Genomic DNA, 23,040 nt, shown 5'->3' on the forward strand with positions numbered 1-23,040 from the left:
CTGACAGATTTTCGATTTTGCAAAAGACGGCCCATACAAATACATTTTGTACGGGCCGTCTTTTACAAACCCTGGCTTCCGTGAAACACGTCCTTACGGAGCCGTCCGTTAAGGGCTTGTTCGTTTTCAAAACGCTCACGTGTAATTGCTTCGTTGCGTTCCTAAAGGCCAAACCAAGCCTCTGTTACGATTGCCTAACAAAAACTTAAATATATAATAAAAGGCGTACGAGCGATGCACGCCGTAAGTTCGTCAATTTTGCCTCTATTTTATTCCTTGAAGCATTACAATGCTGGACAAAACAACCAAGAAACGCTTACAACCTGTAGAGAGGGGGAAAGAAATACAGAGAGAAATCTGAGAGAAATCTGTGCATATACCCTAGAGAAAGCGAAATAATTGGTGCGTTCTGCAATATACTGGGGTGTATTCTTTGCTAAGCTCTCCGCAATTTCGCATATTAGAATGTCGCCCTCCGACTGAATGCAATGATTGCTCCTGAGCTGTGCGTTGCGTACACATCGGTTCGTTTCAGGCTGTGTAGATAAGCTTCCCTATTATGTCCATTCTCTCTCTCTCTCTCTCTCTCTCTCTCTCTCTCTCTCTCTCTCTCTCTCTCTCTCTCTCTCTCTCTCTCTCTCTCTCTCTCTCTCTCTCTAATCTGATATTTGAGGCTACCAAGAGTCCCGCGTAGCCATCAGCCTCAATTTCCAGACTATCGTAAGCTGGGCCGTGTATGGACGGAAACTTGGCACTTATACAAATGGGGTGCAGCAAAGTGTACGGATTACGCGGAGATGCTATACTGGCGCGCTTCTGAAATTAGTGGCGTGCTGACACCGCAATGCAGATCGCAAATCTGGGTATCGTATCACAAACGCTTAGTCTAATGCACTTTGTCTATGCGGCCCTTGGGTCGTTAATTACCTAATATATATTTGGAAGTTATCAGTTTTTTATGCTAACTGCATTGAAAGGACACTTACTAGACGCAGTTACGTAGAGCTTATGCGGTGGACTCCGGCTTTGTGCCGAACGCCACTCTTCCACGCGCGCCAAGTTATAAACCAGCGATTTTATATTCGCTGATAGAGTCGACATGTCGCTTCTTTTGCTGTTTCACCCGGAGTTTCTTGTTCTATAAAACAGCGGGGGAAAACCGCCAGAAGTGCACGTGAAGGAGTGCTGATATTGTTCGCGTTCTTGCAATATTATTGGTCGTAGGGAATCTAAAAACAGCGCGTTTGAGGTCACTACGTAGGCGTATACATCTAAGAACAATGCGTAGCCCAGATGGAATGTCGTTGCCCTGACTCGGCAGCTAAACACGAAGCAATCATTTGGCCTTCAGGAACGGACTTAGGCGCCTTTCAATTCACACGTTAGCCTAGAGGTAAGGTCCCCTGACCATAGGCGCCGTCATTTTTGAAAGCTTTCAATTCGACAGAAGTGAAGCTTAGTTCCTATTGCGGGCAACCCCGCCTAACTAAGGACCGATAATTTCGCATTCGACTGGATATTTTCCAGCTTCCGTTCAGTGTTAACACCGATTACGGCATCATTAAAAGCGCTGTACTTACTGTTAATTATGACGTCATTCGTTTGGCCTCTGAATGGAGGCTCGAAAATCGAGTATGTATGACCATAATCAAAGCGGAGCCGTTTCCGTGATCCGCTTCGTTTTGTCCACGCGTATCCGTAGCCCAGCATATCAAGAAGCTGTCCTTGGAAGGCGAAGATTTAAAGGGTTCATGGGATCATCGAAGGTTGCAGGGCTGAGCATGCAGCCTTGGCCAAGTGCTTCGTGAGTACACGGCGCCTAGCTGTCGTCGTGACCTAAAGCATCTCTATGGGGTCTTTCCTGCAAAGGCTGCGCAGAAATAAGAAAGGTAGTGGGAAAGGTTGTTTTTATTATAGTGAAATATGATCCATGCCCGTCTCCAGGCACAAAAGTTGTCCGCACGAAAGTTCCTTCGCGCGTCAAGGCAACTCAACCATCATGACCTTCATCATCATCATAGCGAAAATCCCCGCAGGAAACGATCCTCTGCAGTGACTGTTTCTTAGAAATAAAACTCTCCCGCCTGTAATGGAACTTCATACTTTTATGATGCAAATCTATGAGCTGGATTGGAGCGTGGTGGAGAGGCCAGGTGAATATCCTCCCACACGGCGGTCTAGGAGCGGGAGTTAGGTGTAAGAAAGGCCAGAAGTGCGCGTTTTACTGGCCTAACATCTCAGAAGAAGGCAGTTATGTACATATAACGCACTCATAAATTATTCATCACCATCATTGTTCTTGCCTACTTCTTCGAAAGAGGAGCCAGCTTTGAGTTTTCTGAGCAGAGCTTGTGCTTTGTTCCTGGTATAGGAGCGGTCTTCGATCCGACGATGCAGCTGAAGCAGGGACAGTAGAGTACTGCTGAGTACGCTGGCGGCAGAAGGGCCCATTATAGACGTTCAGGCTTTAAGTGATGCTCAAAGTGGACTATGAAGAAGCACTCGCATTGGGATGTATACGTACGGGTCGTACTTAGTGAAAAAAAGGGGGCAAAATAAGCTTCGCATTTTTTATCAAATGCTTGTTTGTGAACCTCAATGATTCTAAGCTGGAGCTACAAGCGTACTCATTGAGGTACTATCGTGATAAATTGAAATACAGTCGAACGTCGCTATAATGAACTAGTATCGAGACAGTAATTTAGTTCGTTATATTCGATATTCATTGTAACAGTAGAGTTAAAAATCGGCTCAAACCAATCGATAATCTGGCTCCCGAAAGAATCCTTGATATAAAAACGCATTATTTTAATATTAAACAGAGAACCTTCTATAAATAAGGTAACCCTTATCTTTCTCCTTGTGACCTTTCAACCTCAATGAACCAGAACATGAAACGGGAAATTACAACTGGACAAAGATTTTCATTTCATAAGACAGGCCTGCGTTCCTATTTTTTCGAGGAAGGATGTGATCTTTGTCTGGTGGCTATTCGCAGCACTGAGCAGGATGAAGTTTTCCACAGTATTGATCCCACAGTAGTTGGCACCTTCCGCTGTGTCCACGAACAAGGCGGCCTTTTCTACTTCTGCAGTTTCGGACGCCGGGACTTTTTACAAGTGGTTTCTCAGCCCACTGGTCAAATATTTTTCGTTATATTCGTTAGTGCGCGGGGATCTCGCAGTTACACTTTTGATATAAAAGAACAAGTGTCATTGAAATAAAGCGCGACCAACCAATGTTCGTACCTTGTCCGCTATAGCCAATAATTCGCTATTTCAATGTTCGTGATAACGAGGTTCAACTGTACGAACAGCGGTGCGCGTGGTTTTCGGTATATGAACCACATTCTAAGCGATGGGCTGCGCTTGCGCAGTAAGAATAAGTTACCAGAGGGCATTCCCAACCTCTTGCCTGCTGTGCATACACGGCCCGTCGCCAGGGAACGCAGCATGCACTGAAAACCACGCGCACCGTTGTTCGTATTTAAATTTATCACGATAGTAGGTCACTTCTGTTCGCCGCAACATCTGACTGCCTTAAGGTAAGACCTTTTGGTAAACTCCTCTGAGCGCAGACAGATGGCGCTTCATGTCCAAAAGAGAGATGCTCTCAAGTGCAGAAGCTTCGTTGCCGTCGTGAACTAAATCCGCCAAACGACGGGTTCCCGAAATCTCCCCCGCATGCTAACCATGGCGCTGACAAAGTAACCTCAAGCTGCTTCATTACGCGCTTTTAGTAGGCTAAAGAAGGCTTCGGAAGAACTCCTCCGACTGCAGCCGTACCCGAGCTCATTGCAGACTTAACAAAGTTCTGTGCCGTACCCTTTTATGTTTTTGTTTTTTAATCGCGTGCATTCGAGAGAGAAAATCAGGAAGACTCACAGTAGTTCTTTAGGGCCCAGTAGTGGGAACGTATAAGTAGTTTGGACAATACACTGGACGCAACTTGCTCCTTAATGTAAGGGGCGGTCAAAAGGGCGTCACGACGTCATCTGTGCTGGCGATCTGGTAGTGTTGCGCGAGGACACTTGCTTTTTCATGAGTCATTCGCAGTGCACAGCGTGGACTAACCGATGCCCGTGGCGTCTCTGCCCTTGGTCCGCAGGTGTGGGCTTCTACATTGGCGATCCGTGCAACCAGACATGCAGCCGCGTTCTGTACCACGTGTTCTGCAACGTCACCTCCCGACGCTGCGAGTGCAGAGAGGAGTACCCGGTCAACATCAACAACAGACAGTGCGTCAAAGGTGCGTGCCGCTCCTCCGCACTGGATGCCGGCCGAGGCTCTCTTCGGAGACATGACAGCCGCCCGCAGTGCAGCCGCACGGCTAAAAAGGAAAGCTAAGCGAAGTTCTCTGTCTGGCTTCCCTTTGAAGCCTGCATTTCAGGTGAAGCTTGAATTTTTTTTTGCAGAATCATACACTGCCCCTGTGCTGTTCTACGCCGGAACACTCGCTTATGCGTCGATCTGCTGCAGGCGCTCAATACTGTTAATGACGACAATTCGACAAGGTTAAACATAACTTGATTTCTTAATTTGTGTGTTATTTCGTTGTTATGGGCTCAAAGACAGAAAATAAATATAGCTGTAATGCTGGCATCGCAGTAGGGTGCACAGCAGCGGCCATCAAAACCTTGCGGGCGAGGCAAGCACCCGTACCTTAGTTACAGAAACATGACGTCACCATTAAAAAATACGTTACTTAAACGGGGAATAAATTGCTCTTGAGATGTAGTCTGGAACATGAAACACTTCGAATGAAGCGATATTTGGTATAAAGCAATTTCGTTATAATGAGCGTTACCGTATTTACATTGTCGCCGATGCAAAAATTGTAAAGAACAAAGGTTTCTAGTTACTGGCGCAATATAGTATACATGCACGTGGTGCGCCAAGGTGTGCCAGGGATCTTACAGCCACTTGTTTATATCAGCAAACCTTAAGAGTTCATGAGACGGCTCTTCAACTCCTTGGTAAAATTTTGGCTGTACTCTGATGAGTATGCAAGGCGGAGCGTTATGTGGATCTTAAATTAAAGCGGGGAGTGGCTCGCCTGTCACTGCACCTTTCCTTCAAAGTAGTTCCCCCGCTGGTCGCTAAATGATGCGACACATTCTGCTTAATGAAGCCCGAAAACTCGCCATTAGCACTGAAGCAGTTCCTGAACGAGCTCTTTAGCCGGCACTCGCCTAAGGAATTCATTTGCCGACACTTCAGGGAATACTTCTTCTTGGATGTTGGCAGTTGTTTTGCAGATGAGACACAGAACGCCGCCCATGCTTTAACAGAGCTTTGGTGTTAAAGCGACCACGGATTGTTAGAAAAAAAATGTCGTGGGAGTTGCCGATAGACCGAAGCATGTTTTCTGCACCGTCGGTCTTTTAACTGCGGCATTTGCGTGACCGTTTGTTGTGCAAGAAGGGCTGTGAGGATAAAGTTTCCCACCACGCAAGTAAAAATTGTTCCATTAGAAATTATGAACCGCTTTGTGCATAAAAGAGAAAATAAAAGGTTTAAACTTTGAAGAAGCATTTCTCTTCGAAGACGTATAAACTTATCACTTGTGCGGCACTTGTCGGTGGCTTCAACTTGTTTAGTTTTCTTAAGGACCCCCACCGATTTCCTCGCAACGATGCGTAACAGCTAGAGCTATCAAAAGCACGCCATTATAATCGGAGGGTGAAAAGACGTCCAATCAACCCGGAACCATAGTGCGCGGGGCGGCTTCGCATCATCACCTCGGTCGCTCGACCGTCCTGCTGGAGGAGCGTGTTCTCCTCCTTTTGAAAATATCGAGACGACTGCTTGACTAAGCCTGAAACAACAGGCAAAATAAAAAAAGCACGTTGGAGGGCTTCGACCTAAAACTTCAAAACGTCCCAGGGGTGACGGCTGTCGCGGCAATTTTGGTTTCCAGGAAAAAAATAAGTTCAAAGGAATTCTGAGTTCAGATAACAGATTTGCCGCCTCATGGAGCGCTTCTCGCTTTCGAAATGTAAGCGTGTGCGACCTCCAGTTCGAGTATCGCGTCCTATGGAGCTCCCTTTTGCTGCCACAGCTGCGACTTACTTCGCAGGCGAGGACAGTTTGGCATCTGCAGCAGCTATACATACTTTCATTTTCTCTTTCCATTTCCTGTTGCCTGCTCGCTTGTTTGTTTTTTCAGCGCTATAAACGGGCGTTGGAAGCAGGCACGAACGGCTGTTAGTCTGGCAAAACTTTATGTGTCGGCATTTATACCAGAAAAGTCTAAAAAAAACAGCGTATCGCACTGCTGGGTTTCCAACTCACGGTTGTGAAACCGAAATCTTGCGGCGACACACCGGCAACTTCCCTCAGTTAGTGTCTTACTTCGAAGCACATTTGTCAGTACAAAATCTGCCGACTGGAATTCAAACGAGAGTCTTGAGCTTTGAGAACATCGGAACATATACAGATTTAGGTTAAAGAGCCCGCCCAAGATGTGGCGCAGCTCGTTTCAGCATTCAACGTAGAAGTCCTGTCGTAAATACTCTCATCCGGAATTCCCGTACAACGCATGGAGAATATCACGAGAGGCATATCTTCATGCTTCTCCGGATATTCCACGCACTTTGTGGAGTATTTCCTTAGCTACTGTAACCAAGCAAATGCAGGCTTGTCTGTCTCTTTCTCCTGTTGCTCCTTACTTTAGGCATTCTAGAGCGAAAGCTCTATTGGGTCCCATTCAACGCAAATGACAAATGGGGCTTTCCCTGGCGGGTTCGGGGTTACTCCCAGTGACATAATTACCCGTGAATGGACGTTCACTGATCGTTGATAATTTTGGGATAACGCTTTCATAATTATCTGTACAGCAGTGTAAAATGAAATTTTGTGTCCGTTTCTTTTGCGAAACAAGATCAGCATTTTACTTTTTGTAGTCGAATCACGAGATATATAAAAGAAGTCTGATATTTTGCCTAGTACCAGGAAAGTTAAAAAAAAACGCTACAATTTTTTGCGAAACAATGAACTCAGAACAAACCATCCACTTTTTCCATCAAAAAACTCCTGAAAAGGCACAGTCTCACCTGTTCTTTGTTATGTTAACCAAAGTACACGATGTTGTGGCATAATCGCGTACATGATAGTACCACCCTTCTTTTTTTGTGCTGTTGCTGCAATGTCTCTTCCACCTGTTAAGCCAGCCGTGCGTACGCTTTTCTCATCACAACCCGTCGAGTAATTGTGCGTCCAGAACTGCGCCGGATATCTCTGTCTACGCTTACCTGCCCTCATTCGACGGACTAGTAGTCTCCAGTGAAAGCTATAACGTTGCTTTCTCTTATTACGATCATATTCGTTCGGTCAGTACCACCCCCCCCCCCCCCCGCACCCCCCATTTCTACCAGGTGAAGGCTAAGCGGTAAAATCAGTAAAATCGACAGTTGGGCTAGTTGGTGTTGATACATCGTTAAGTAGCGCTTGAAACAGGACGAATGCCGAGAAGACACACGACCACGGCTAAGCGGCCGCCTACACAATCTGAGGGACGTTTGCCTACGTCGCCCCCGTTGTCGGCAGTGCCGGGGATTCGACAATTCATCACCTTAGTGGGACGTCCTCTGGCTGGTGATGGCCATCGGAACTGGTCAGCGGCGACGATCAATCACACTGATGAAGTGCCGGATTCCTGGTAATGTAGGCACAGCGGGACGGTCTTAATCAGCTTACATTCTGGAAACATATCTTAAACAACTTGGGTGTACGAAGAAGCTCACTTACCTCTCAGCAACTGCACGTTCTCCCGTATATAACAAAGCTTAGCCGTAGATAAAAAGCGCTCTGTATTTGAATCACCCGAACGTGATACGCCGTACAAAGATAGCTGTCGCGCAGCTATGCCTTTGTAAGGCTTCTCCAAGGGCAGTGCTTCATGGGGCACGTCCAAGAGTAGTCGCCTTAATTAATGCCAGAAAAACTCAATGGAGAAAGCACAGAGCTGTGCCTGTGTCTTCTTGTTGTGGTCCCTATTCTTGCACTGATTTTTTGTGCCGACTTGAATGCTGTCCCATTTTCGCCCTAGCTCTGACAATGAACGTTAGCATGCTCTCGGTTCTGCCAGTACCATGCTTGGCGGGTTATCTCTTGGGAATTTGTTTTCCTTTGCTTCAAGAGAAGCCGTCGGTTTTTAACCATGTAGCGTCGAAGAGGCCGGAGTTTGCCAGTACAGCAGACTTCGTTTCTTGGAACAGATTCTTGAAAAGTCGAACCTATATGTTCGATGGAAGTAGCCAGAAATCTTGTTTTGGGGGGCATGAGATGAACAGTGCTGCTGTTGTGCTGAAGCTAATATTTCCAGAAGTCGAATTGTGGTGCATAAAAGTGTCGCGGTGTGTACTAGAGGCTATACACACATCCCACTCACATTTGCCGTCCTACTGAGAAGCGCAGGGACTATGTTGCATTGTTGTCATACCAAAGAACTTAGAAGTAAACCAAAACAGCACTCTAAGCGTATTACGTAAGTTTAACAGCAAGACATTTAGGCGTCGTGACTCCAATATTTGCAATAGGTTGGCGCTTGTTTCCACAAAACCCTTCAAAGGGGGATATGCAGGCATCGAGACAGTAGCTAGTGATTATATTTAAATAAACTGTAAGGAGACGCTTGCCTCAGCTTTGAGACGTGAATTCAGAACCAAATGTCGGGGTTTTCGCGCCAGGAGCACACCTGGGCTATGAGGCGTGCTGTAGTGCACGGCTGCTGAATACTCTACATCGCCTCGTGTCTATTACGCTGCGCTAAAAGCTCGTACGCTGGGCAAATATTACTTACCGTCCGCCACGATAAAGACGGGTTCAGCAGTGGCCTCAGACTTGGCCACTGAGGCGCCACGATGGGCACTCGAGCTTAGCAGGAAGACTTCCGACTGCATCCTGGCTTCTTCTCAGAAGGAACTGGAGGCTAGGTGACAACCTCTTAATCCTGGTGACGAAGGTTTAAAAGTCCGTGCGTGGAAGTCTACAGTGTGCCACCGCCTGTTTGCAGTGAGATGAGCCTTGTTGTTTTGCGTTGACCTAGTTTCAGCGGAGACAACTTTGCCGATTCAGTGTTCCCACTAAAGATTTCCTTGTCACGGTCCCCCACTTGTGTTGTCGTCTTCGCCTGCGCAATCCCCAATGCAGTGGGCGGTGTTGCTCTGTCGCCGGGGCAAACTTGATCTCGTTGCGACAGTGAAAGCTTGACGCCGGATGTCGCGAACTCGGCGCTTGCTGAATTTTCGCGTTACCCTTTCTTTTGAACCTCACGCGTGCTCTCGCGTTAAACATGATTCTGCCCTGTCTCCCCGCCTTCCGTTTTCGGCTTCCAGAGAAACGGGAAAGAAGTGAAGAAAAAACAAAGCAAGAAAAAGGAAAAAAGTGAAGAAAGAAAGCTAGACAGAAAGTAAGGAAGAAAGAAAGAAAGGAAGAGATAGAGAAAGAGAAGGAGAAAGAAAGAAACAAAGAAAAAAAGAAATAAAGGAAGGAAGAAAGAAAGAAAGAAAGAAAGAAAGAAAGAAAGAAAGAAAGAAAGAAAACAAATGCGCTTGTTTTCTAACGCAGTCCCTAAATATTGAGCAGAGGTATATCATGTGGAAAAATTGCAAGACACTCCTATCCCCATTTCATGCCGTATTCCACAAAAAAAAAAAAAAAAAAATAGAAGCTTCCAATAAAACCATCTTACTGTTTTCGCAAGAACCTAACGGGCATTACAATTCTAGCGGACTCACTTTTTATGAAAGATATGAAGGCCCGAGCAATATTAATGAGCGGATGTGTAAAATACGATAAAATGGCTCAATAAAAACATAATCTGTGCTCTATACCACCGAGAAGCTTTTGCAGGCACAGCGAAAGTGAGCGGTTTCGTAAAAGCGGGGATATAAAGGTACGATAGCTATGTCGCAACTCAGTTTCTAGCACGAAACTATTGCTCTATGGGCACCCAAACGGCGCTGCTCTAACGCAAAGCCATCTATTTTTTCGCACGTCTGAGCTGGGAAGGTGAGAGGAACTCTTGCTAACTCCGGTTTGTCTGCGGCTTTCTTGCTAAATATTTGGCCAGACAGCCGAAGAGGGTAGAAGCATCGCCATGTGTTCTCTATTAAGAGGGTAGAAGCATCGCCATGTGTTCTCTATTTGTGCAATCCGTAGTGGTGGGAATTTTTTTTTCTCACGTAGAATTATTCGTGAGTCAATGGCCCTTGGGTTTAATAGTCGTAGCTATTATCAATTTAGGCAATGAACAACAACAACAAGAACAAAAACGACAACAACGCGCTAGAAGGTCAGGCGAGATTTGTCACATTTATGGCGTATACGAAAATGCCATTGACAAAACACCCTAGGGCCTGGGTATTTTCATAAAAGACCACCTATTTTGTCCCTAAAGTGTCTTCCCACAAAACACAAATGCATAAGCACACCATCCTTGTCACTGTTTGATAAAGAGATCCAATTCTTAGACGGGTTCTTGAAATGAAAAACTTGTTGAGCATGTTTTTCTTTTGATATCCACTATCTCATTATCTTATAAACGTGTTCTGTTTTTGGTGTAAATTTGCTTGTACGCTCGAAAAATAAACAAGTTGGTCGTCAGCGCCCGTTTGTGTTCTACGTGTTTCTATTCCTCGGTCCTGTTTCGTTCGCGCTGTTGGGTTTTTTTATGAACATTTGTGTATATTTATGAATCGGACTTAAAAGCGGCTTTCTTTATAGTACTTCACAGGGACACGTGAGGTCGCGGAGATAACTATAAAAAATTCAAACTGCCCTTTGTAACAAAAAAAAAAGGGTTGAAATACGAAGCTTTCGTTGCGGTGCACTATGTTGCGCTTCGAGACGTCCGTCAACAACGCGTCCAGGTTTTCGACGATCACCTACTCCCTCGCCTCGCGCACCCTAGTTCTGAATGGGAGGCTTAGCGGGAAAAAAAAGAGGAGGACGGTGGCAAACGTGAAAGGTGCCACCGTTTTCGTCTTTTTTTTTGCGCTAAGCCTCCCATTCAGTATGTACCAACTAGCCCAACAGCACGTTCCGTTAAAGCAGCCTAGTTCTCTGTTCGGGTAGACACGTGGGGATGCTTGTACATGTGAGGATGCTTGTCCCACACGGGCTGCTTGACTAGGAAGGAGGTCGCTTCCCGGGAGGACATCTCGACCGCATTTACCATGTTCGCGCCGAGGACCCGTAGTACCTGTGTGTAGTTCATGTCCGGCTTCTCGGAGACTATCGCGGCGACCGCCTTGTCCACGTTTGACGCACAGCGGTCGGCCTTGTTCGCGTAATCGACCACGTACGTCGTGCACGCGTAGGGGTCCAGGATCACCTGCAAGACCTTGTCGGAATCCGGGACGGACGGGATCCACGGTTTGAACGGGCTCACCCACTTGTCAATCGCGTCTCAACAATCTCACTGTGGCATTCCAAACAACAGGACTGCCTGCCTCGTGGCTCGAGATTTGGCCTGCCGAGCCAGCGCTGATGAAGCCGAGCCCGGGCGCATGCATCCTCTATAGTCACATACCAGGAAATCACGCAGCTCTACACGTTCTCCCGTAGAACGTATTCCTGCCCCCACAAATCACTACCGAGGGACCAGGAAGGATTATTCCGCGCTCTGCGGGTGAACACCTTGCCACATACCACCAGACTCCACATCTTTGCCCGGACACAATTGTATCCTCATTGCCACTTCTGTGGAGAACCTGGGACCATCAAACACGTAGTGGACGGCTGCGACAGATCTGCCCTAGACCCCCCATAACCTCCACTTTTCCACAGCGCTTTGGCAAAGAGCCTTGGCCAGCTCCGGCCTCGAAGACCAGCTGCGCTTGATCGAAAGGGATGTCAACGCGGTCCGAGCTCAAGGCATTCTGGAATGAGGACGCCTGTATGAAGCTTTTACTCGAGTTATTTAAAGTTTATTCTCTCTCTCTCTCTCTCTCTCTCTCTCTCTCTCTCTCTCTCTCTCTCTCTCTCTCTCTCAGCTATCTTTCACCTTACCCGCGATCGTCATAATCGTCAGAGAAAGGTGTCTTTCCTAGGTTCGATTGCGTTCACAAGAAGCGCTCCTGTTTTTTTTTTTTTAGGCGTTTGATGTGCCTGATGTAATGTGACTTTGGACTTTGTAGACGTCGCCTTTCGACGAGAGAAATCTTCTCGGTTCAACCATCTCTCACTTCACCCACGACCATCATCATGGTCACGGGAAGTTGGCTTTCCTGCAGAGAGCTTTGGGTGAAATCGAATGGCATCAAGCATAGAAAGCTGCGCTTTGAAAAACGCTCTTGGGCCAACCCGCATTGTTATCGGACTGCTTGTATGGTGCCTGAAAAATAACGTGGCCGCAATGATTGCGGTTGTGAAGACGACTTTAAAGGGGCTCGGTGTGTATTATTGGTAGCAGGGCAGCTTACAAATTTAGGCTAGACTTCCCACTTGCGAGTTTCTACAATATTTTTTTCATGTGACTAGATCTGCAACACGGTCAACACGCCTTGTTCCTTGTTCACAAAACGCCCATAAAAATTGCTTCATTACCTTCACCCAGCGTTGGTGCTGAAACAAGTTCCACGAGTTCTTCAGACGAACAGTTTTTCTTTGACGTCCTATGCAGCCATAGCGGTCTGGCATCATGGACCGAAGCTACCATGGCCGTGCGCCAAAAGCAACGAGGTATTTTTCTTCACAATAACACGGTCGTTCAACAACCTTTCTTTTCTACTTAACGTCGGCGTAGAATGGAGCGGCACCCCGGAAATACGGCCCACGCGAATGGGCTGATAAGCGTTTACCAAGCGCCAGAGGCATCAAAAGTTTCTCTCCGTAGCAATTCTCAGACCAACAGAAACACCTCGCACGACCTCGTTCGCCCTGTAAACCTCCGAATAGTTCCTTTTTCTGCCAACAAAATGAAGGGAAGCGTGTGCCGCCAAAAAGGAAATGACACTCGTCAGCCGATCCGAGGGAAGGTTTTGATGACCGCGCACGTCGGATCACAATTGCGCCTACATACGAAAGAAGAAAAGAAGACACGAAAGGACAGAAAAGAGGATGAGAAAGATGCTCTTAGAGACGACGACTTCTGTACTCTTTTTTGGAAAATTTCCGGATTGTTTCCAAGCGCAGCAACGATCCCTCAGGAAAAACATTGTTAGCGTTGGATAAAGCCGACGATCTTGACAACGACGGGTTGCGTGACGGACAGCCGACGATTGCCTTATTACGGCAGACAAAATGATCGTTCCCGTATCTCTGGCGCTTTTTGTATGTTTAGTCGGTCAAGACACTGCTGGCACGTAGGCTTAGGAAAGCAGTTTACCGGAAAAAAAAAATGCACCGAAAATAATGTTCTACAGGAGAAAAGAAATAGAGGTCAAGATGAAACACGGGAAACTCTAGTCTAGAGGGTGGGCGAAGAAGAAAGTCTGGATATACCCGCCACTGGCGCGCTGGCTGGGAGGAGGCCAACTCAAAACTGCGGGTCACGTCCTGTGGTCGGAGTCTTCGGCTGGGCTAATCGTTGGGACGAGGCCGCACCAGAAGTGCGCTGCACGGCGAGCTGATGGACGACGCGTCGTCCGGCGGCGACCCACAACAATAAAAAAACAAAAATTCTGAAGGCATCGTCAAAAAAAGAGGGTGTAGTTTGTAAAAAGGCAGAAGAAAGAAGCGTTTTTACACGAAGCGGGGCAATAAGATGTTGCCGGACTGTTTGGGAAGGCGAAGCGGGAAACCCTTGCGTCTTCCCTGGCATGCATCCTGCGGCCTCCCGGGAGAGGAGCATTCTACGGCGTTGCTTCCTCCGGGTCTTTTCTCACGCAGGGCGGCAATTTGCTACGCCTCGCTTGCTGCCGCTATTTTTGGCCCGCTGTGCGCTCGGAGGAACATGGCTGCCGACGACGTTGGTGCAGATCTGCACTGCGTTGATTCTTTTTCGTTTTGTTTTCCCCGTTTATTTTCTTTTGTCGACAGCGATGGAAGTGAGTCAACAAGATAAAGCGTAGGCAAAAAGAAAGCCCGCACGGAGGAAGCGGGCATACGCGACTCAACTTCTAAGAATGCCCAAAAGGGGAGAGAACACGCCGCGTGGCGTGGCACACACGGCTTATGCGACACCGTGTAAGCCTTTGGATGGTCGGTGACTGCCGTATCTGCATATGCCGCTGCTGCGAGACCTCCCTGAAAAGCGGGTGCGGCTGCGCCCTTCCTGTGGAACAGCGGACGTATGTATTACAATTAGTGCTGGTCTCAAAACTGCCGCACTTTAGCGGGACCTCAAACGCATATTCTGACTTTTTTTCTTCTCCCTCTCACCCCTGCCCGCACTCATGCACACTTATTGAGAGAAATGGGCGTGTGTGAGGCTTCCATTAGACGGAACCTAACGGCAGCTTGCCAAAGCAATGGCCGCGCTGTAGCTTGCTCTGCTCTGTTTATTTTTGTTGTTTATGATGGCACACGCAAGCACTAGCAAAGTTTCCGCATGCCAGAGCGAGACAGAGAGAGAGAGAGAGAGAGAGAGGGGGGGGGGGGCGGAACGCGGAACGCCAGCAGTGAAAAACGCCAAAGAAGGAATAGGAGGAGGGGTTCAATTCTAGTGAGTGTGTCTGTGCGTGCGTGCGTGTATGTGTGTGTGTGTGTGCGTGTGCTTGCGCGTGCGTGTGCGTGTGCGTGCGTGCGTGCGTGTGCGTGGGTGCGTGCGTGCGTGCGCGCTGAAACAGGGATCAGTAAGCGAGTGCTATTTCCGCGGATTCCAGGTCCCCATGGAATACGTGAGAATTTCCGAGCCAACCAACTTGCTGCAACAGCTCACTCAAACTCCACATGTAACATCGCGTTGTGCATGAGAGCTTGTGTGAAGAGCACTAATTACTTCTAATAGTTGGCGCTAACATTTTCTTTAAAAAACTAGAATTTAAGATCCTCGCGAGTCAGCAAAAAAGCCAGTTTGCTGAATGTAATATAGTTCATAGTGTATGTGCGATGCTTTGTGTAATGTGGATGCGATTCTAGCGATTACCTATTACCGTAATTACCCGATTCTAACGCGCACCCGATTTTCCTGGCAAAAAAAAACGAAAAAATTTCCACATCCGATTGTAACGCGCACCGAACTTTGTGAGCAAGAAAAACGAATGCGAGAGAAACGGGCGATTTCTTTCTCGATGTAATCTCACTCATCTAACTCCTCGTCGCTCTCCGCTGACCACCACATCTCGTCCTTGGTGCCGTCAAGCGCGTTCGCGATGCCACACTTCTGAACGAACGTTCAACCATGGTCGATGGGATCGTGGCCCACGCCGTGCACGCCCATCCCGCGAGCTTCTCGAGAGGCGCATGCTTCAGCCGACCGCTCGTTTTGAACGCTTGAGAGCCGCAGCTGCCATTGCTGTTATCAAGCGTGCAAGTGGAACGATTTGACGATTTGTGTGAACGCCGATAGAAAAGCCCAGGCGCCTATGCTTCCTGCGTCCGAAAAATCGTTGTTAAAAGCTTTGGCGCCATCTTGAGATGGCGATGGCGATGGGTGGGACGAAATTTTCGTTTCGGCAGTTTTGGTTTCGTATCCGATTCTAACGCACATGCGATTTTTTGACCTATTTCTCCGGGAAAAAAGCGCGCGTTAGAATCGGGTAAGTACGGTATTCTGAAATTCACGATCTTAGCTAGTGAGCCGTTATTTCTTTTTTTTTTCTTTTTAGCTTGGAATGCGAATGAGTCAGCCAAAGTCGGCCTTTTATCGTTTTAAAAGTAATGTTTGCCGAAATGGTGGACTCCTAAACTCCTAAATGGTGGACTCCTAAATGGTGGACTCCTAAAGTGGTGCCAGAAATAGCGCCCCCTGTGCTTCTGCGCTCTGGAGCTGCCTCGTATGTCTTCTCCGAGGTGATTACAACGGCGTCCACCGGTGCACTCTGCGTAGCCGACAACGGTAGAATTCTGAACGAAAGCTGAGCTTCGAACGTCACGCAGAGATGCTTCGATCCGAAATTGCAATTCTTCACCGAAAGCAAAGCGCAGCGAGCGCGTGAGAGGTGTGGTCAAGGGATCGAACGCGTTGCTGTTCATGCAATCACGGCGCTGAACTTTGTCGGGTTGGCGGCTGCGGTGTCGGGTAACGAAATGAAGAAAATAAAGCCGTTAGACAAGACACTGGCACTGCAAGAGTAAGGCTAGTTTAAGCCAGCGGTGAACACTGAGAGGCACGGAGCGCTGCTGAAGCCTCAGCCTGCTTTATCGCATTGGCCGAACCGGGCTTTTAGAGATTGAGCAACTAGACCGGTAGTTTCAGAGGAACGCCTTCTGGCGCCAGAAACCCCCTGAACGGCTATAAAAGCGAGGATGCGGTTCGCTTGTATCTCTTTTTTTTTTTTAGAGTTCTGTTTGTGTAGGCATCTCCATCTTCCGATAAAAAGTGCTTGCAGCGTAGCAACACAAAGGAAGTTGGTCAAACATTTTCGTTTTCTTTTTTCCAAGCGTCGATTTATTTCTTGCTCTCTTTTCTTAATTTTGTTTTAAAATGCTTTTGAGGTTGTTGTCAGCGCAAAATAATGTTTTGTGGTGCCGGGTAATTCAATCGTAACAAAACACTTTTCTAGTCGTGTATTTTAAAATGACCCCCCCCCCCCCCCCCTCCGCGTCCCACCTTGCGCAGTGTTAAAAGTCTCAAGGGGACTAACACAAGCCCACAGTACCTGCTTACTCGATTATAATATGTACAGGTATTTTCAGGCATTTCGTCATTTTTTTACGCCGTTTTCCTTCTTACGTCTCCTATGGTTACAAGAAATGTTGCCCGCAATAAAAGAAGACTGCGTGGTATCGTTCGAAGTTCTCCGCCTCGGCCAAAATTTGTTAACTCGGGATGTCGCTGACGTCGTTAAAGGGGTCGTGAAGAGAAAATGAAGTTGTCTTCGCTTAATTTTGTCTGCTTGAACGACCTTTTAAGAACATAAATTCCAAATATTTTCACAATTCATTGCTTCTGGAATTTAGGAGGCGCCGTTGAAATTCACGTTTTGAGGCGCATCGCAAGCGACCATGCGCGCACCGGCGGTCGGCAGCGCAACTAGAATGACGTCATGTGAAGTACATTCGAGAGTTCAACGCGGTTCAATGTTCTTTGTGTATAATATTCTGCAAAGCTGCAAGCCCAATATTTTAAAAATAATGCATCCTTTATTCGTTGCCAAAAAACAGTTTTATATCCACGTGAGCGGTGTCGTGACCGCTTCAGTTGTCTGGCAACCATTGCAGCAGAACAGACCTACTGGGTGTTTGTACAATTTGTAGCCAGTTTCTCTGCTGAATTTCACGTTCTTTTCTCGAATTCTCTTCGGAATCGTATCTTTTTTTGTGTGAAATGGCCCAAAATTGCTCAAGCAAAAAAAAAAAAAAAAAGTGCCCCGTGTGCGATTCGAACTTGCGGCCTCCGGGCCAGCCCAACGTTACGGCCAGCCTAGTCGGACACTTTATCCAGTACACTATCGACGTGGGAAGCGCGCGCGTCGAAAAACTGCTGCATAAAACCCTCTCCACATTTATAACCCAGAAGTCTGTCGTGTTTTCATATATTCTAATCTACGCAGAGCTTTAACCGCGAACTTACTGTTCAGCGCTTCTGCAGTAAGCCAGAGCGGAGCGTATACAATCAACAAAACAGCGTTAACAGCATTGTTTATTGCAGGAAACAGGAAAGCAATCGTCGAACTGCGTGATGTTGGGACTCGGCGACTCGGCGCTGCATCGCTGCTTCTCGCTAGTTATTTTTGCGCTTGATGAGTGAATAATGGATGGGTTTTAAGTTCTGACTACTCGAAGTTCCTTCGATAAACGTGTTTATGTAATAAACTCTCATTTTAAGCGTTCGGTCATGTAAGCGTTCGGTCATGTATCTCGTCAGGTCAGAAGTTTCACGTTCGCGCAATCCACATTACAGGCTACGTGAGACAGATGTCGGCAAACTTGTGCAAGAATATCGGCTAGCAAAACTACAGTTTAGACTCGTGGAAACAGCGTAAACTGTTTACGAATGTCCAGCATAGATTAAACGTGGTTACCTCTGCCCGCGCATCTCGCCGGTGTTTGTTGACTGAAAGTTCGACCATCTTGATCAGTCGTATCAGAGATCAGATGTCTCCCGTTCAGTTGCAGGGCGAGTTTCATCATGGCGCCGATGTTGTAGCTTTATCTGACCCTTTGCAAGCCCGCTCTATGCCGACATATTGTGCAGACGAGGGAGAACTGTGATTGGCTGCTTACTGACTTACTGAAACGTCACTTCACGAGTTGAGGAGAAAAGCCTCGGTGAAACCGTAACTGCATTTGTTTACCTATTTGCCGATATCGGGCGACGAAACGGGTATGCTTTGTTTGTTTATCAAGGTTCCACAGTTATATGCGCACACACAACACAGTTTTTTTGAAAATCTCTTCACGACCCCTTTAAGACGCGAGTTTTCAAGGCTTCGGAAAAATCCGTGTAGACTCGTGAAAAACCGCAGTTATTTTGGTGAACTTATTACTGCCTGCGTTTACCACAAAAAAAAAAAAATGGAAAGAAAACAACACATGGGTACAGTGAATTCCTGCGTCAGCAGAATGAATTCATGCAGGATTGCAGGGATTCGCATGTCACTTTCGCGTTGAATAGTGTTGAATGATCTTTTGATGGCGGAGACGATGAGCTCATTTTTCCTCTGTGAGAGAACAAGCATCACCTCGTTGCTAATGCTAATTAAAAATAAGTAGAGCTACTTTTTTCAAATCTCGCTGGTTGCACGGGGGCCCGCAGTGCAGCATATTTCATTGTTCCTACTAAATTATAGCTACAGAAGCATTATGCACTGGACCGCGCGCGAGTGAGCTCATCTGCACCTGTTCGGGTATAAAAAAGGACTCCACCATTGAACTGTTTATGACATCTCTCTGTCAATGCTGATAGTGTGCTCCTGTCGATTGCCTCCAGGATGCTGAGTAGGTGTGAACCAGTGACGCCATGCTCAGCTGCAGAGCCCGCTCACCATGCTTGCACTGTGCCACCACGCAGGGTTTCCCTTTGAGATTTTCTCTTACGTCAGCAAGCGCTTTTCCTTTGCTTGTGACGATGCCACAAAGCTCTTTACGTTAAATACGCAACCGTCGGGGGAAGAAGGGGTGGCGTAAAGTGGAGTCCTAAAGTGATCGGTCCAGCTGCCACAGTTCTTGCTTCCAGTTATTAAAGCGACACCTGGTTACTCTGGCATAGCGAAAAGAAGAATAGAGCAGAAACTGGGCAGAATGAAGTCAGGTTGTGAACTGAGCCTTGGTAGGAAACAAAGCTCTTAAAATAAAATGATAGTGTGGACTATTAACTGGAAATGCCGGCGTCGGCGTCGAAAGCAGAACAGCGACTGAACACGCGTCATTGCGAAGCGTTGCATAGCGCATGCTTGCGTTATTAGAGAGTTTTAGCATAGCGGGCTCCGTCCGCTAACGCTACGGCGGTGGTTAGCGGGGCCCGACTGGGCAGGCGCAAATTCGTTCCGGTAGGGGGGATTAGTTCCGCGAGCCAACCCGCCGCGGTGGCTCAGTGGCTAAGGCGTTGCGCTGCTGAGCACGAGGTCGCGGGTTCGATTCCCGGCCGCGGCGGCCGCTTTTCTGATGGAGGCGAAAAGCAAAAACGCCCGTGTGTACGAGATTTCGGCGCACGTTAAAGATCCCCAGGTGGTCAAAATTAATCCGGAGCCCTCCACTACGGCGCGCCTGATCGCCTGCGTTGCGTCGGCGCGTTAAACCCCCACAATCAATCAAATCAATCAGTTCCGCGAGCCAGCCTTCGCCATGCCCGCGCATTCCTCCCCATCCTCCTCAACCTCCTCACACTCCCCGCGCGCGCATGCGCAGTAGGGTCCCGGTATCCCGCCGCCGTAGCGTGAGCCTCCGCTAGCCGCTATGCTAAAACTCTATTAACGCACAGGAGAAGGACCGTGCTGCTTGACAACGCCTGCGTATGAGTAGAGCCACGCGGAGAGGGGGCGTGTGGCGCAATCACCGTACAACCAGGTCATCTGCGCGGATACAGAATTCTCAGCTACATCGTTCATATGATTTTGATACACATGTAGAGAACAGCCTGGTGAAGAAATGGCGTTCGTCCTGTGTGCCTCCACTTTAGTCCTTGTTTTTTGCTGTGCTGTAGTATTCAAGATGGATTACCAACCTTCCCTATACTGCACTCTGTCTAAAAAAGCACTACATAATTTGAAAAACCCCAAAAACATATCCCGAAGCAAAACTCGAAAACACTACCGGCGCGCAACTGGAAGGAGCAGTCATTATTAATGCTTTCTTATTCACAATTTACTCGCATTCACGATGTGCTTACGAGTCCTCGGCTTTTTGACACAAATTTAATAAATCTGAATCTGCATGTGGTATCTTAAATTCCTAGATTTTGACAATTTATGAACCGAAACTACTTTAACACACACGCTTTACCAATTTAACGGTCCCCTTTGTAGAAATTTTAATGATTCTGATAGTGTCCAATATTATTTTGTCAGGAGCGCCCAATCATTTAGGACTGTTTTCATGGGAAACCACTTGAGAAGATTTAATGTCCTGGAGGGTAATAAAATTGCTTCAGAAGGAGAGCCCTGATGTTACATTAAAGTGGCTCTTGATTCGAGATCTATAATAAGAAAAGTTTAGTCCACGCATGAGCGACTCGCTCAAATGTTTGTTTTTTCCCTTTGTCCTCTGGGCAATCCTTCGTGTAAAAAAAAAATTTCGATTTGCTTTACCTATAGAAATAGCTCGTATCAGCCAGTTCCGTCACACTCATAGTGACAGAAAGAAAGGTTTGTAGCCACCGCCAAGAAAAGCGTGGTACATTCAAAGCACGCAGAGGAAAAAGAAAGCCACAATGAACACGCCGCGTAAAGCTCGTTGCCAAGAGCCGCCTTTCGCGGTCACCGCAGTAGCATTTTGACGCTTCAAAGTGCTGAAAAAAGAGCGAAAATTATGACGCCACTTTTACTCAGCCTCTGCTTAAGGCACCCTTAATAAGAAAATTGAGGATTGTTGCGAAATATGCTAAACAGTAACGAGTATGTGGTAAAAAAATGGAGTGACATATTTGCGTCTTTCGACGTGAGCTCCTGGTTCCAGGACTCGAGTATTTTCATTATTTTATTTCTCCCTTTCTCGCGCAATGCGCGCTGCGCGTCGATTTTGGCATCAGACGACCTGCGCGCTGCTTCCCTACGCGACTTTCAGCTTCGACCTCAACGGCACGGAGGCAGGCATCTGGTAGCGACCACCGGCACCCGGCCGTACGAACCGCTTCATTGATCTTGTCGGCCTTTCGCAAATCCCCTTGTCAAAGGGTCCCGGATGCCCACGCCAACGCTGTAGACTGTCCTTGCTACTATGCTACCTATTTGGCACGTCCTCTCCGCCCTCATCCTTCAATGTCATCCTTTCCTTTCTTATTTCTTCTGTCGGCCCATCCAGCGCCGCTGACACCGTCGACCAACCCCTGGGTGGGACCCGTCAACGTTTATCCCACAGCTCTTGGCTGCGGTGTGAACGTTGGTAAACGCGCGGCTGCCTTTATTTCCACCATCTGCATAGAAGGGGGGATTTTCGGATGTTCGCTCCTGAGAGGATCTTTTGCGAGTCTTTTGTGCAGGACAGCGCCCCAGCTAGCTCAGTGTTTATTTACTGTGCACGTCAACAAGTTTCGAAAGGGTGGCACCATAGAAAGAACGACGTCTTGTGCGGCAGTCTTTGAACGGAGCAGCTTACCTCTTAGTCCGCTCGGCCCCACCGCAAATACAAGAAACGCACGGCTAAATCAACCTAAACCCAAGAATTTGAGAAAAACAAACGAAGAAAGAAAAGAATACCAAGAAAGCTTTCCACGGCAGAGTAAACTGCGCATACAATTAGACGAGTGAGAAGCACAGTGCACCGAAATTCAAGAAAATGGTTTTTTAGACAATACTTTTCTTAGCGGGTCTCTGCTATCACCGACAGGCTAACGTTCGGTGGGAGGGTTATCAAACCTTTTTCCTCATTCATTTCTTCTCACTTTTTTTTTATCCGGAAGTAAAATTCAGCCATAGCCTTTACCCATCTTCAACGTCAATTCACGTTCACTGAGAAGCTTACTTATGTAACAATCGTCTCCATCAGCAAAGAAAGTAAAAGGTTCTTTTTCTCAGTAAATTTGGTTGGAGTGAGCTTGTTCCGCGAAACTAACTAGAATAAAACCCGGGCGTCGAAGAAGCAGTCAAAAGAGGGACGTGCACAGTCGGGCGTCAGCGAATCGAATGCTGCGGCGTTTGCTCTGCACGCATATATCTAAAAACGCTCTCCATTCCAGAACCATCCATCTAGATCGAGAATATTGTTAACCAAGCAAGAGCGGTCTGGATTGGTGACAACAGCGTTAAACCCTTTTCATGCCAATCAAGATTGCCGGGTGTGCCGTAGGACACAAGGAGCAAATGTGCGCTCAGCTTCAAACACAGATCAGTCGGGCGCCGCCAGTACTAAACATAAACAAACAGGGCATGGTTCCTGGGAATAGCGCCAAGACTGAACCTTACGATTACGAACTGCATAAAAGCGCATGTTGTCCGGTCCAGGTTTTCTCCAGTTAAGAAAGTGGATTGCCGCAACGAATATACATATTCGGCATAGTCAGAAAACGCGTCATAAAATATCAAAGGAGCGTCATAAAATATCCGTCATAGGTACGCCGCGCGGATATTAATCTCGTCCATAGCTGTTTCGAATTTTCGAAACGTTTCGAATTTTGAGTGATCCGTACAACGTGCATGTGACCCAAATCCGTCTTTGCGATCAAAATAACCTCTGATGAGTTATACCTCGTGTCAAGGAGCTCTATATAAATTTTTTGTCGAAATAAAAATGTTGAGGAGACACACTTGTCCCATCTCTTTAGAAAATATTCAACTGTAGTCCCTAGGACGACATAAGGGATGGTAGAGAAAACCGCCTGTACTTCCTTTGTTTT

At 47.2% G+C, this 23,040-nt stretch overlaps 1 protein-coding gene across 1 annotated transcript in view; it reads left to right on the plus strand.

Annotated features, from left to right (window-relative positions):
* LOC144178145 (uncharacterized) overlaps positions 1-23,040 on the plus strand; it is a 317,073-nt gene that overhangs the window by 142,299 nt on the left and 151,734 nt on the right. Inside the window, exon 3 of the mRNA XM_077705716.1 lies at positions 4,108-4,248. Within this exon, the coding sequence (XP_077561842.1) occupies positions 4,108-4,248 (141 nt within the window). The remainder of the gene's footprint in view (positions 1-4,107; positions 4,249-23,040) is intronic.

This window comes from Haemaphysalis longicornis, unplaced genomic scaffold (genome assembly GCF_048455015.1).
Source record: "Haemaphysalis longicornis isolate Haplotype H1 unplaced genomic scaffold, Haemaphysalis longicornis Haplotype H1 scaffold_4, whole genome shotgun sequence".
NCBI lineage: Eukaryota > Metazoa > Arthropoda > Arachnida > Ixodida > Ixodidae > Haemaphysalis > Haemaphysalis longicornis.